General features: G+C 39.3%; 2 protein-coding genes across 3 annotated transcripts; one reads left to right on the top strand and one right to left on the bottom strand.

Moving 5' to 3' along the window:
* The first annotated feature begins 526 nt into the window (after positions 1-526).
* On the top strand, positions 527-7769 carry LOC122659658 (proteasome subunit alpha type-1-B-like). Its single transcript, XM_043854757.1, has 2 exons — positions 527-987; positions 7158-7769. Exons 1-2 carry the CDS (start codon positions 637-639, stop codon positions 7596-7598), a joined length of 792 nt encoding a protein of 263 aa, XP_043710692.1. The 5' UTR covers positions 527-636; the 3' UTR covers positions 7599-7769.
* Positions 7770-9004: 1235 nt separating this feature from the next.
* On the bottom strand, positions 9005-13749 carry LOC122660580 (uncharacterized sugar kinase slr0537-like). Of its 2 annotated transcripts, XM_043855950.1 has the most exons (9): positions 13568-13749; positions 12475-12738; positions 12311-12382; positions 12081-12119; positions 11020-11127; positions 10835-10932; positions 10215-10326; positions 9582-9846; positions 9005-9392 (listed from the first exon to the last, which is right to left on the bottom strand). In XM_043855950.1, exons 1-8 carry the CDS (start codon positions 13721-13723, stop codon positions 9595-9597), a joined length of 1101 nt encoding a protein of 366 aa, XP_043711885.1. In that variant the 5' UTR covers positions 13724-13749; the 3' UTR covers positions 9005-9392; positions 9582-9594. The 2 variants fall into 2 exon arrangements, with proteins under 2 accessions (XP_043711885.1, XP_043711886.1); XM_043855951.1 differs by lacking the exons at positions 9005-9392; positions 12081-12119 and having other exon boundaries at positions 9581-9846.
* Positions 13750-14828: the final 1079 nt, after the last annotated feature.

Raw genomic sequence — 14828 nt, 5'->3', positions numbered from 1 at the left:
AACAGTTTATGGTGATAAATCATAAACAACTCTCGAACTGTTTATGAATTTATGCTTATATTTATTTATTTTAATGAGAAATAGAGATTACAAATCATACCAAACACATTTATTTATGTTTATGTGTCAGATGAACATAAATGTAAATTATACCAAAGAGAGCCTAACCATAGAGTGCATGTAATGACCACTCTAACCCTGAGTGGCAAGCCCATGTGCTGAGTAGCACCCAGGCACAGAAAACATTATAAACCTTTTTTAATATAATATATATATATTTTTTGATAGAAATATAAATATAAACCATGCCAAACAGAACAAGTACGGCTCTCTCCATTATCTGCAACTACAAAGTCACCATCTCCTCTTTATTGTTAACCTTGGGGAGAAAGAAAACTCTCCAAGTCTTTTTCCCATATACTTTAAATGGTTGAGACTTGAGTGCGAGTGTTAGTATATACTTTTTTGTTTTTTGGGTTCAAGAGTTAGTATATACTTACTATATACCAGCAGCGGACCTTCTTCCTCAAGAGGAGAAGAAGAAAAAGCACGAGGAGAAGGGGACGGGAGTAGAAGAAGTACATTAGGTTGAAAGAGAGGAAGCCTGGGCAGGTCTTTGAGTGTTGGATTGGGAAGATGTTCAGAAATCAGTACGATACAGACGTGACCACATGGAGCCCCGCGGGGCGGCTCTTTCAGGTGGAATACGCAATGGAGGCCGTGAAGCAAGGGTCCGCCGCCATTGGTCTCCGATCGAAAACCCACGTGGTGTTGGCTAGCGTCAACAAGGCCAATTCGGAGCTCTCCTCTCACCAGAAGAAGATCTTCAAGGTCGATGATCACATCGGTGTTGCTATTGCCGGCCTCACCGCCGATGGGAGAGTCCTCTCCAGGTACCTTCGATCCGAATGCATCAATTACAGTTTCGCTTACGAGTCTCCTCTTCCCGTGGGAAGACTGGTCGTTCAACTTGCCGACAAGGCCCAGGTGCAAATCAACCCTAGTTTTTCTTCTCTTTCTCTCTCCGACTCTAAACCAGTTATAGTTGTTCTATTTTCACCGCCTCTGGTTCGTTCAATGAGAGCAGAGGGCTTAGGGTTTGGTTTTGAAACTGAAAATACGTATGTAAGCTTGATGGTTTTTAATCTGTGTTAATCATTAATTGGATTGATTCTGACCTAAGAATTGAATTTTTAGGGCTTTAGACTATGGTTTTCATATCTTCCTCTCTTGATCATTAGATTATGTGATGTTGGTATTGCATCTGCTTTGTGGTGAGTGGTGGTAAGATCTTTTCTGAAACGCTGAAAGGTCAAATGTGATGGATTTGGATTTTGTTCAAAAACTACGTGGCAGTGATGTAATTTAGTTTCGATTATTAGTGGACTTGGGGAAACAGCCTTGTAAACTGGATACGGCCCTTTTTTTTTTTTTTATTTATTTTTTTTTTAAAATTAGTGGGCTCGGGGCTGAAAAATTGTTTCAAACTACTGGTTGCTCTGCGCCATTTTGGATGATGGCTTTATATCTGTTTCTTTTCTGGTGTAACCTTGTAGTTCTTTGCTAGCTTATGTGAAAGTTATAAAATAGTTAGGTCAGACGTTGTGGCTTGAACTATAACATTTGATTCTTAATTTGTTAAGAATACTCTCCTACTCTTCTATCCAGTCTATTGAGGTGTTTCTTCTCTGTACACCATCCAGTTTGTGGTGCTGCATTTCCTTTAAACTTCCTCTTCCTAGTCGTCACCGCCCTTTCACATTTCAGTTTCTAATATATGTATCATCAATATTGATATCATCAATAAAATAATCTTTAGGCTTGTCATCCAGGAACTTGTTCGAAAATACCGTAATAAAAGGAACATAGGAGTTTGCCGCTAGGTATTTGACCAAATATGCTTGTTCAGTTCCTATGGAACCTATCATTAAAATACCCCTAGAGGGGGATATGGCTAAGTGGAGCGAAAAGGGTTTTCCATGAGATGGGAAATGAAAACTATTAGCCCCACACAAGGTTTGTGAATAAGTGTTTGTCTGATAATGACCAAGGTACTGTTGTGATCTTTATCCTTCAAAAACACTACTACATTAAGATGCTAACACTATGAAGTCTTATCCACTTATTGACACTTGCCCAGGGAAAACCCATTTTGGTTTCATCTGTCCACTTTGTTCCATTTATTAAGAAATATGCCTATGAAACAGTTCAATTTAAATGGACTTTCTTTTATGACCTAGAGAAAACTCACTTGGATTTCATGACTTGTAGAATATTTTAATTTTCTGGACTTTTTTCTTAAGTCATGGTATTTTTTTTGTATTACCCTTGTCTAAATCTGGGATATAACAAAAAATGGAATTTTGATTTGGTGAGATTTTCGGGATATTGGTCCAATGTAATGCTTTTGGAAGCCCTCCTCTTTTTTTTTTTTGGTTTCTCATGTTGGGAAGTGGTACTTAGAGGGCAGGCCTTGGTGCAACGGTAAGGTTGCTCCATTGTGACCTAGCGGTCATGGGTTCGAGTCTAGAAACAGCCTCTATGCGAAAGCAGGGGTAAGGCTGCGTACATTATGACCCTCCCCATACCCTGCAGTGGCTGGAGCCTCGTGCACTGGGTACGCCCTTTGTTGGGAAGTGGTACTTATGGGTTTCGTATTGCTTCCTTGCGAAGGGATAATATCAAGAGCATCAAACTTCAGGAATGTTAAGGATTTCTTAAACCATAGCCATATGTACACACACACACAATGCTTTTGTAAAGTTGCCAACACAAGGATTTTTTTTCCGGTTTTCTTTGCAACTTCCCATCTATTTTCTTGGTTTTATTTTATGGTCTGGTCATTGTACTTCTCCTTTTTTTTGGGTGGGGGTGGGGGTGGGGGGTTGGGTTGGTTATCAAATTTTATTGCCTATTTTTGATTTGTCACAATTATTAAGGATTAGATTCGTAGTCGGTCAATTTTAAATGGAAAGCCTGAATTTTTTTTAACCTTTTATTATATTATCTAATTGTAAGGGATGGGGAGTATAACTTATCAATAACATTTCTAGATGGTAGGTTAGTTAGAGGCTGAAAAAATAGGCATGTGTATTCTAGTCGAAGGTATGAGAAACTTTAGGAATTTTATGAGCTTAACTGTATAATTGAAGGAGTTACTGTATGAATTAGGGAGTCAAGTTGCATTATTTGTTCTATCGAGGACATTTAGGTGAGATTTTCCATTTGAATGAGAACCTCTAGTGGGTTTGAAGTTTACGGAGTGATATATTCTGCTAGTTGATTGGTTTATGTTGTAATACGGGTATAAGGATGGAATTTTCTATAGGGCTATTTCTGTACTTCTACCCTCTTCTATTCTATTATAAATAAAGCTGGCCTGTGTCTCATTGACACAAGTTATATTTCCCCTAACAACATGGTATCAGAGTTTGGGATCCAAACCCTGATATCGTCTCTTTCTCTTTTTCTCAGTTACATCACCTACCACCTCCACCTTCACTGTAGCCCTCGGTGGTGCTTCTCTAGACCACCGAGGTTCTAGGTTTATTATTTCTTGGCAGGCCTTAACGTTGAGTATGATCAGATTCGTGCTCAAGGCCTGAGCCATAATATGGGTATAAGGGCAGAATTGTCTATAGAGCTATTTCTGTACTGTACCCTCTTCTGTTCTATTATAAATATAGCTGCCCTGTGTCTCATTGACACAAGTCATATTTCCCCAAACAGCAGTTTTAAAGTTCTATTACTTTCTCCTCTTGTTTTGCCCTAATTGTTGTGTAGATGCCCTTTTCTTCTTGGTTGTTTTCCCATCTACATCTTGGATTGATGTATAAATATGTATCACATTAGCTTCTGTCATTTTTGACAAATAAAACGGATATAAGCTATGTCAGAACTCGGAAGTATTGGCCCAAGCCTATCAAAGGCCTCTATGATAGTGGTACCACACAATGAGCTTAAAAGAGTTGATATCAATCAGGTTGATGTAGTTTCTAAGGAGTGAGCCTTTTGTAAGTTCGCAAAAACTTAAAAGGAGTGACAGGAAGCATGTAGACAGGGATTTTGTTATCCAGCTAAAAATAATAGCAGAGTATGGTCGAAAAACAGGAACACTGCCTCCCTTAATATGGTCCCATCCACACTTTATGATATTTTCATTTCTTCATTTCCTATTTGTAAGATTGTGGTATTAGAATTTACAAAGCTTCTCTCATTTAGATATTTTAAGGGTCATGCTTTGTGTGACCACGGGTAGTTACATTGAGCATATGACCATTTTTTTTAATGATGAAACTACCCTTCATAATGAATCTGAATCAGCTGTACATATGCTAATAAAGCGACATGTGTTCCAAGGCAAGAAGAAAGTAGTTTCATCTGTTAACTTTTTCTTTAAGTAATTTGATAAGTGTGTATAAAAGTAACTTCCTCTTACCTGTCCTCCAATTTAAGTGATTTTAGAATATTCTTTTAGAATATAATATTTTTAACTTCAGTTATATTTTAGGGTCCACAACTCTCCACAAATTTTAGAGTGGGAATGTTTTGTATTTAGACACAGCTTAGGATTCCTATTCCTAGGCTGCATAGGAATTTAGGCCTTTGGCCAATATAAATAAAGCTAACTGTGGGGCTCCTCTTTAGCTCACTGTTTTAGAAAATTCTGCTCAAGCTGCTCTGCAACTTTGTTCTCTCCTTTGGAGATGGTCTTGTGATCAAGGCTGGTGAGATTGGTGTTTGATCCAATCGACACCTTGTTCTCTCTTCAAGTTATACTTTCTAGTTTCAGTCAAAGATGCGTTTTTTATTCAAGTTCCTCCATCGACAAGCTGCTGCCAATAACATTCTGCCATTACAAGCAAGTCTGAAACATTCCCCATCCCCCAATTCTTCTTCTAATCCTCTACAGCCCCAAACCCTAGCATTCCCCCTTTGTTTTTTTTTTTTTAAGTTTTCCCAAAACCCTAAAACCTGCACAGACCAATCCACCCATCAAAAAAATTACCAAACCGGAGCTGAATTACCCTCTGTACCCCTCTTGCACTCGATCCTAAGCCCAGCCACCATCTCCCATTAAAACGCTAACATCCCACCTTCTCAAATCAAAACCCAAAACCCTAATTTCTTCCCAACCCAAACCAACCGTCAGAACAGTCTACAGATCTGACCGATTATCCCTCATACCCTCCTAAGAGAACCATTCAAGTCTGGTTAACTTTTGTCTAGCCAAACCCTAGAAATCCATCTTTTCCTCTTTTTCAAAACCCTAACCCTAATTTGCTGCACATTCAGGTTTATACACTTCCATCCATCAAAACATCTCAGGACCTTCACTGTTAGACTCGCTTACCTTGACTTGACATATCCCTTAAACCAAACCCTAACCCTAATTTCACCAAAAGCCCTATTTTGACCTAGCTGATTCACCTGTTCATAACAGACCCTGGTTTACTGGCTCCTAGTTGGTCCCCTACCAATCTAGGTCTACATCAATCTTTGGGTGGAACACTGCAAGTGCCAACACTGGAATGCCCACCTCCTAAGAAAGAGAAAGATGGGTGTTTTTTATCACTGTTGCAAGTGCTGGTTGCCACTCCCATTGCCGCCATGAGTTTATTACTCCTGCTGCAAGTTCTGGTTGCTGTTGCAAGTGGCGGTCGTGCCAACACTGCAGGTGCCTTTATGAGTTTGGCTGTTGCAAGTTCTGATCGCCATCTTAAAAACCACTATTGTTCAGGTCCAGGGATTTCTGAGTTTGTGTCTTTAAAGCTTATCATCTGTTTATGTTACTTTCTTTTTTGGGTATTTTGAAGGATGATGAGTTAACACTGCTCATGTAAGAAGAGGAAATCCCAGAGATTCCTGTGGTTTTTGATCGACCACCTTTTGGAGACTTCAAGTAGCAGTACTTGGCGGGTTTTCCATGGTTTCCAACTCAACCTCCTCCAGACTATGGAACAAAGATTCCAGCAATAGCAGTTTCGGAACAATGGAGGCCAAAGGAGTAGACTGAACGATGATGGGGATTGAAGATGACTATGTACAGGTCACCGGAGGTCAAGAGAAATGAGTGGGGTTATGAGGGAGTTGAATCCTGACTGCAGTAGACTGAGCGATGATGGGGATTGAAGATGACTATGTACAGGTCACCAGAGGTCAAGAGAAATGAGTGGGGTTGTGAGGGAGTTGAATCCTGACTGCAGTAGACTGAGCGATGATGGGGATTGAAGATGACTATGTACAGGTCACCTTAGGTCAAGAGAAATGGTGTTGTGAGGGAGTTGAATCCTGACTGCAGTGACAGCAACAACATGCGGATCCGATTGTGTGAGGGAGGGGGAGGGGGAGGGGGAGGGGGAGGGGGATACTTAATTGTTACATATGGGGAATTAATTCAGTGTTTCTCACCATTTTTCTCTGAGCATTTTGTTTCAATTTTATTCTTTTGAGTTGAGATTGGATGTGGCTGTTCATTGTATTCTATTGCAAGTATTCCAGATAATTGCTATATTTATGTCAAAATATTGCACCGCCAGTGGAATCTTGGTCAGTGTATTGACGCCTCCATTGGAAGAGGTTGCACATGTTACTCTTAATGGAAGGAATACTGCCATTAGCCATGGATTTGTGGTCACCTGACCCATGAGATTTTTGTCCTTCAATGCTCCAATAATACATATTGGTATATGACTCATCTAACAACATATTAGTACGTGTGTTGTATGGAGAATTTGATACTTCACAACTCTTATGGACTTTTATTTTTTATGAAATAACTCTTATGGACTTTTAATCTTCTTTCGGTTTCCAAAATACATTTTTCATGATTTCTCATCTTTCCCTTTATTTATTGATTACAATAGGAATCAATAATGACTACTCCGGTAATGCCTTGTTTGGGTACCTTTTTTCGAGGAATATACAACCTATTCAGAATTGCCTATTTGACTTATTTCAAGTCCCGAACAATTAACTATCATAGAGTTCTTGGAGATTTGAATTTTTAAAGGTTTACTGAGCTGAAACTTAGGAAATTAATGAAAAGACTTCTGGTTCATTGAATTTTTGAATGTGAAAAAGGGGGGGGGGGATCAATCTCTTTCTGTCTAACCAAAAAAGCTTGTGCGGTATGCATAATGTTCTCTTGTTTGCAGGTTTGCACACAGCGTTCTTGGAAACGGCCATATGGTGTGGGTTTGCTGGTTGCTGGGTTGGATGAATCTGGTGCTCACCTATACTATAACTGCCCAAGTGGGAACTACTTTGAATACCAGGCTTTTGCCATTGGATCCCGCTCTCAAGCTGCAAAGACTTATTTGGAGCGCAAGTTCGAGACTTTCATGAGCTCGTCTCGGGAAGATCTGATCAAGGATGCATTATTTGCAATCAAGGAAACATTACAAGGTGAGAAGCTTACCAGCGCTATCTGCACTATTGCCGTGCTTGGAGTAGGGGAGCCTTTCCACATAATGGATCAGAAAACTATACAAGAATTGATTGAATCGTCTGAAGTGAAGGAGGATGAGCCTGTAGCTGACCAGGGCACAGCTATGCAGGAAGACCGGAGCCCAGAAGCAGCCCCCATGGATATTTGATGGTGCAATTTAGTAGCAGTGTGGCCTCTGCGCTAAAATGGGAAGTCCAAAGACAATGGTGATGAGATGATGTCATTGACATCTAGTCCTACCGATTCTGTTGTTGCATTTCGTTGCTCTTTATCTTGTGTCAATTTTTTATGCTATCATCCTTTGAAACATTATTTTGCATTTTCACACTGTCCCGGCAAAAAATTATACTATTGTGGGTTCGATCCCTGATCAATTAATTCCAGATTATTGTTGTGTAACTATTTCTCATCGGTTTGGTACGTAGAGTAGACCAGATAGACACATTAGCAGTGCATGCATATGATGTGACAAATACATTTTTGTGAAGCAATGGTTGTTTGGAACTCTGGCTTCATTTAGCCGACGCTTTTGCTTTTGGGGTAGAGGTACATGTATAGAATTTGTGTTACGTGCTCGGCATATGGTAAGGTGACAAAGATCTTAATCCTGCCTGCTACTTGAATCCTAAGTGCTTTCGTCTGCTTGAAGAAGACCGTTCTCAGTCTGATCATATATTTACAATCTGAAAGTGAGTGTTAAGCACTTTTTTTTGGAATTTGGATTCACCAATTGTCATTGTGTTGATTTATTTGTGGGTTTTAAGGCAAACCTTGGCGTAACGGTAAGGTTGCTAAATTGTGACCTAGTGGTCGATGCTTACATTAAGACCCCTTCTAGACTCCAGAGGTGGGGAGCCTAGGACTTGGCACAAGCCTTCACGGATACCCAAGTCCCTTCCCATCCTCTGTTTCTATGTCATTACGGAAAAGGACTTGGCTCCTTTCTTGTTCCAAAGTTTCTATGGGCACTTAGCAAAACTGCATTTTTTGACCTAGAGTGAGATCAACGGTGAGTCTGAGTCGTTAGAAATGCATCATATTTAAGGGATCCGGGTTCATCTTGGAGAGGAGATTAGTATATCTATTGGGTTGTCTTTCCTGCACTGTACTTCAATTTTTACCATTTAAAAATTAATATTACAAGGTGCATGACTAGGTCTATCCGAACCTGGTGGAACAATGCAAGCCTTGAATTCCCGATAGGCTTAACCCCTGAAACCAGCTTCATCAGAAGGGGCTCCAACGACCTGAGTGAAATGGGTTTCGGGCAAAGCAGCGAGGCAGGCAGAAGAGATGATTCTCATGTCTGCTTGGAATGCTAGTAACTGGGTCCTAGTATTCTAAGAGATGACCAGTAATGTGGAAAAATTGGACTAGTAGGTGGTGCTAGTACTATGTGTCTTGAGAGGGACCTTGGGAAGTAATTTTTGCGTTCTATGTTTATATCACACAGGAACAGTGTCCTGCAGAATTAGAAGCCAACACAGGTATCAGTGTGGTTTTGACCACTGGGGAAGAAATATTGATCTGAAACAAAATCTGAGGAAGCTACTGTGTTTCTAATGGCCACTAGAATAACTAATCGACAGTTAGCTAGTGCAATAGCTAGCATCTATATAATCAAGGGCTAGCAATCGAAGAGAACTGAAGCAGTAAACCCGAAACCTAACCATCATCAATAGATTGAAGCTGCATACCTTGAAGACTTGAAATAACTATAATATGAAGTTATGAACGGAACAATAAAACATTCCGAAGTATATCTTTAAGTAAATGCCTCATAATGATAAAATTGGATGAATACCATTGCAATGGCTCTCCAATTCTGTATCTTTTACAACTGTTAGAAATAACCAAGTAAACTCACACCACAAAATCCAATTAAAATCATAAGCCGAGCAGCTGTGTCAGTCTTCCTCAGAATTTAATATTAAGATTAACAAAAACCACAAATTACAAGCAGAAAGCTCCGGAATAGGATCTTTTCACCTCCACAGCACTCCTTCATTCCACCCTGCTCTCAAGCCTAGATGCTCTTTCTCTAAGCTGTCAACAAGACCAATAGCTGCCTTCTCCAAAGAGCAGGCTCTCACAATGAAAGACAATTATCCTTCTGATTGACCCAGAAACACTTTGATCTGTATTTAGGGCTTGCAGAAATCGGGAAGCGGGAGGCCTTTTACTTCCATTTTCTTGTACATCCATTGCCAGTTCTTGGGTGTAACCTCACCCCCGAGTGAACGGATGACAGAACCACCACTGCAGGATCCCACTCTGCAGCAGTCTTCAAGAGACAGCCCTTTCACCAACCCATACAAGAAACCACTTGCAAAGAGGTCACCTGCTCCAGTAGCATCAGTTGCTGATGTCTCCCCTACGGCTGGAACTCTGACCATCTGAAAGTAAGAGACCCTCACTATTAAGTATCACCAAAGATAGATTTTACACTTGCACCGAGTGGAACAACATGCTTCTTCACCAAGAGAAAACGCAAAGAAGGATTGTCTAACACTAGAGATGGATATGCATCAAATATTTGCCACCCATATCTGTAGATTTAGATCTTCAAAGGAAGAACCTTGGTATGCACTTTTCTATAGCAATTACTGGCAAGTAAACATGTCATATGTGTACATTAAAGCACAAAGCTAATTAAAAAGTATGCAAAAATCCATCAATTTACCTGTGAAGTAAGTGATTCAGAAATAGTCATTTTAATGATGTATGCGGTAAACAGAATACCAAAAAGTTAAATCTTACTGACCTCTTTCCCATGCTTCACTATGCATCCATTACGGCCTAGTGTAACCACGGCCCATTGGCAATGTTTGGCCAGAAACCCCACAGCAGCCTCTGCACCAGCATTTTGCTCACCCCTAAAACCATTTGAAGACGAACCAGATTGAGTGAATACAGGTCAATCCATATCATAAATCAATTAGCTCTGGAATAGAGTACTTTATGTCAGATATTCTTATCACCACCATGGTCCTCTGGACAGTGATTTATGAATCCCTAACTTCGGTTGACATTCCCACCAACAAAATTTCCATTTGGGTAAAATGTTTTACTCCTTTCCCACTTCCTTTCTTCTTCTTCCATCCCTTTATGTGAGAACGGCTCGAGTGATAATCTGACTATAAGCATTCTTCTGGTATAGTTTAGATTTAACCCTACCTTCGTGACAACTATCACACAACTATAGATTTTTCAATATCAACCTTCATGTACATGGACTTGTCCCAAGTTGAACATTTGCTCAAATGCAATATTGAGTGAGAAGAAACCAGAAATGCAGATGAAATTTATTTAATCTTCCCTCGTTGTATGAGACACAATTGGTCAGGATTAATATAATATAAAGCATGACCAGGTTTTGATCACCTTAGCAGCTCTTTTGCTTCATCCTCATTGGCAAAACAGAGGTCAATGTCCCCAGATTCAAGTAACTCTAGAAGCTGTGGCTTGGAGTTTCGAATCATCTGCCCAAAGTTTTAACACAAATCAGATAAGAGAATTGCACCATAGTTTAAATATTAAATTTCTTTTTATTAAAATTACATTAATACCTCAAAACTGGCCAAATCCAGGGAGACACAAACTCCCACTTGTTTAGCAATCCTAATTGCCGCACGAATAACTTCCAAATTGGAAATTGCATATCTCATCACCAACCACTGTAAGAAAATAGGTATATCCAAATGGATGGAATCACAAGGAGCCTCCAAGTCAATACAGTTTATAGCTTACCAATGTATAAATGGGATATCTAAAGATTCATTACATGTGGCCCTTATTCAGACATTGGGATAATAAATTGCAGGCATCCCATGAACCCATGCAAATCTCGTTTACCATCCAAAAGAAATCCAACAATGGGTATATTTTGACCTAAGAGATCGCATAGGCAAAATATTACAAAAGAATGGCAGGTCCAAAACATGTGCTCTGCTACTCCACCTAAACAGCTATACTAACCACCATATTCAATAGCCACATTTTACCAGACAAGCTTATATTTTATTTGTTCATGTTAATATAGGTAAGGAATAAATCTATGAAATGATCAAAATGACAATAGAAGTGGTGAGGAAGGACATGCACGTCTAGGTCTTGTACCAAGTATGACCTCGGACAGAGCCTATTGGAGGGCAAAGATCCATGTCGCAGACCCCATTTAACTAAGAATCTCTTGACGTGCTGGGCTGAGCCTCTTTCCTCTTCCATCTTTCGTTTGTTTTTCTTTCTTTTTTTTCATTTCCCATCTCTTTTCACATCCCTCTTTTCCGAATAATTATCACCTCCAATTCGCGGGCACCTCCAATTCCTCCAATTCCTCTAATAGGGGGGAGTGGACCCCACCTTGGGCAGTGTTTTTGGGCAGGGGATAGGGTGGTCATTTCTGCCCCCAAGTGAGATTTTGGAGGAATTGGAGGGGATAACGATTCCTCTTTTCCCATCTCTGTTTCCCTTTTTGGTTAGAATTATGTTTTCCCTACTTTGTTTTGTTTAGATCCATGTAGCCAACCCCATTAAGTTGGGACATGGCTGAGTTTGTTGTTGTTGTTGTTGCTGAACATAGGTAAGGAATAAATCTATGAAATTAAATGTTTAGTAAGAAATGCTTTACCTTAGAACCTTTAAAATCTTCTGTAGTTAATTCATCTGCCTGAAAGAAAACCCAAATAATAAGAAAGCATGTAAACAACCTAAAATATCAGCAACTGTCTTCTAATTATTCCCTATCGTCTTTTATTCCCTATCGTCTTTTTATATTTTAGTTGATTTATTTGTTTGTAATAGGTAATAAATATCATTAAAGAACCCTAAAGTTAAACTAGTCAACAAAAACCCATTCACCTGAAGTCTAACGACATTGGAGAGACAGGGTCGCATAGTCCGATTGCCCACTGCATCAACCAAACAAACACACTAGGATATGTGATAAATTAGTATGGGATCAACAATGATTAAAGATAATTTAATGAATGAAAGAGGTTCCAATAAAGAAAAAAGGAACTCACTTGTGCAGTAGGTCCCTTCTTCAACCTCAATCTTGAGAGGTTCACTCCATTAGAGCTCATATTATGTACAAACAAGTGGCCCTGCTCATCATCTGCACAAGCCCCAATTATTCCAGATGGGATCTCAAATCCTACAGTCAGACCTCGGATCGTATTAGCTACACTACCACCAGCTATTGTTATGATGGGAGATGGATCACCAGGGGTTGGGAGAATGTGGGTTTTCAGCTCATTCAATATATGCTCCAGCTCTTCAATAGCAACCTAATCAGGATCAGAGGAAAAGCTTCAGTTCTCCCAAATATAAAATTTATCCCCTAACAATGGCACATCATATTAGGAACCCTTTTTGTTCCATTGTAAAATCTTCCGTGCAAATGATATTTTACAAGAAAATTTTCTCCACGTATTTTTTTTCTTCTATTTTTCAATACCTCTTTTTTTCTTTTTGTTGGCATTTAAAGTTTTTAAAAAAAAAAAATTGAAAATTCCTATTTTAGAGAAATAAGAAATCATTTCCCATATTTTTTTTATGGAAAAAAATGGAGCCTAAGGATCAAATAAATGAAAAAGAACAAAGAAAGTACAAAATTCAGCTTCCACAACAACTGAAATGATCAGTAATTAATAGAACAAAAAACACTTTTTAGGTATTTTAATGTATCTGGTGAGGCCGAGAAACCATGAACTGTGAGAGAACTCATGATGCACATTCCCGTCCGAACAAATAATAAGAATCCAGAAGAATATATGCAACATGGTAGTTCGGGAAGAGAGCTTCTAGCATAAATGTAGGAACTGGGACCTGATCATTCTTATAATACTGCTAGAACCAAACACCACAAGACCACAGATAAATACTTAAAAAATCAGAAATTCAAGCCTACATTAACGAGACAGCCAATAAACTACCAACAAAAAAGAAGAAGAAAACGAGAGTTAAAGTTGAAAATTTTGGAAGTTAACTTCAGAAACGAGAGATCCTATAAAGAAAACCTATAAGAAGAAAAGAGAAATTATGAAGCAAATCATGGAAGACAAATGGGTTTATCGTAGAGAAAATAATCAAAGAATGTGTGATAGGTGTAGGTACCAGCTGAGAACCGCCTCTTTCTCCGGGAATATGGTCCAGCAAAGACCAATCCACCCTAGCAATATGATCAACAATGGCAGAAGGTTGAAGTCCGAGTATAAGAGGAGACCTCCTTTCATTGTTGGTCAGGGAGGCCTGTAGTTCCTCTGCCCCCATATTGCTCCCTAGCTTTCAGAAGAAGCTCCCTCCCTCCCTCCCTCCCTCGCACCCAGAGTCCCAGTCCCAGTTGTCTCCCAGTCTCTACACGTTACTCTCGCACATATTTATAGACACTTGGGGACTTGAGATTTGAGATGCACGGAGGTGTGAAAAAGGAAATCGGAATTCGGGAATGACAGACGATCACGTACGTTCTTTTACTTGCAGAATCTGCCCTCCTTTGTCAATAAAATCACGCCTCAAGCCCTCATCAATGCCCACGATTAAACTAAAATTAATAGGGGCGCTGTTCTCTGTGCTGCAGCGTAGGCTGCACCCAAGCACATAGGGTTGGACGTAATGATCATCCTACCACTTGAGTGGTAGACCCATGTGCCTTGACATAACCTGTGCTACAGCACAAAAATCGCATCCCATAAGGATACGGCACTTACCGGTCACTTATCTCTCTCTCTCGCTCACTTGGAAGTTATCAAATAACAACCCTGATCGTAATGCTCTCTCTCTCGTGTCCTTTTCATTTCCTAGTCTGTGGCTCATTCTTTCATAGTCGCGCTAGGGTTATTGGAGAAGTCAAGGGTGGCAATCAATTCAGTTCGATTTTTTCATTTCATTTGGTTTATACACGGTCTTGGAAATTCGGTTCAAGTTGAAACAATAAAGTTGGGAAGAAAATTAGAATCTCTACTAACAAGGTATAATCTCATAGAATTAACAAAAAATTCTTAGTATGTAATTTCACACAACTCAACAAAGCCACATAATTATAGGATTTAGTATAGTTTAAGTTCAATTTGGCTAAAATCAATTGTTTTAGTTAAAAAATCAAAATCAAATTGATCTGGATTTTTTCGGTTTGTTATAAATGGCCACTTTCGGATTTTAGTTCCAGTTCTAAATAGACAACCTTAGTAGAAGATAATAAACGACTAACCTAATTTGTGTTTCTGCTATAAACTGAAGGGCAAGGGATCTTTACATGCAATTACATTTTTAATATCAAGCCAATGGGCACACGAAAATTCACTTATCTCCCCTTTAATTTTCCTTGCGATCAAACGAAGCCTTTGTAAGAGTTGTTTTAGTATGTTCATTTTAATCC

This window comes from Telopea speciosissima, chromosome 4, assembly GCF_018873765.1.
Source record: "Telopea speciosissima isolate NSW1024214 ecotype Mountain lineage chromosome 4, Tspe_v1, whole genome shotgun sequence".
NCBI lineage: Eukaryota > Viridiplantae > Streptophyta > Magnoliopsida > Proteales > Proteaceae > Telopea > Telopea speciosissima.
This window is presented reverse-complemented; position numbering and strand designations above follow the sequence as displayed.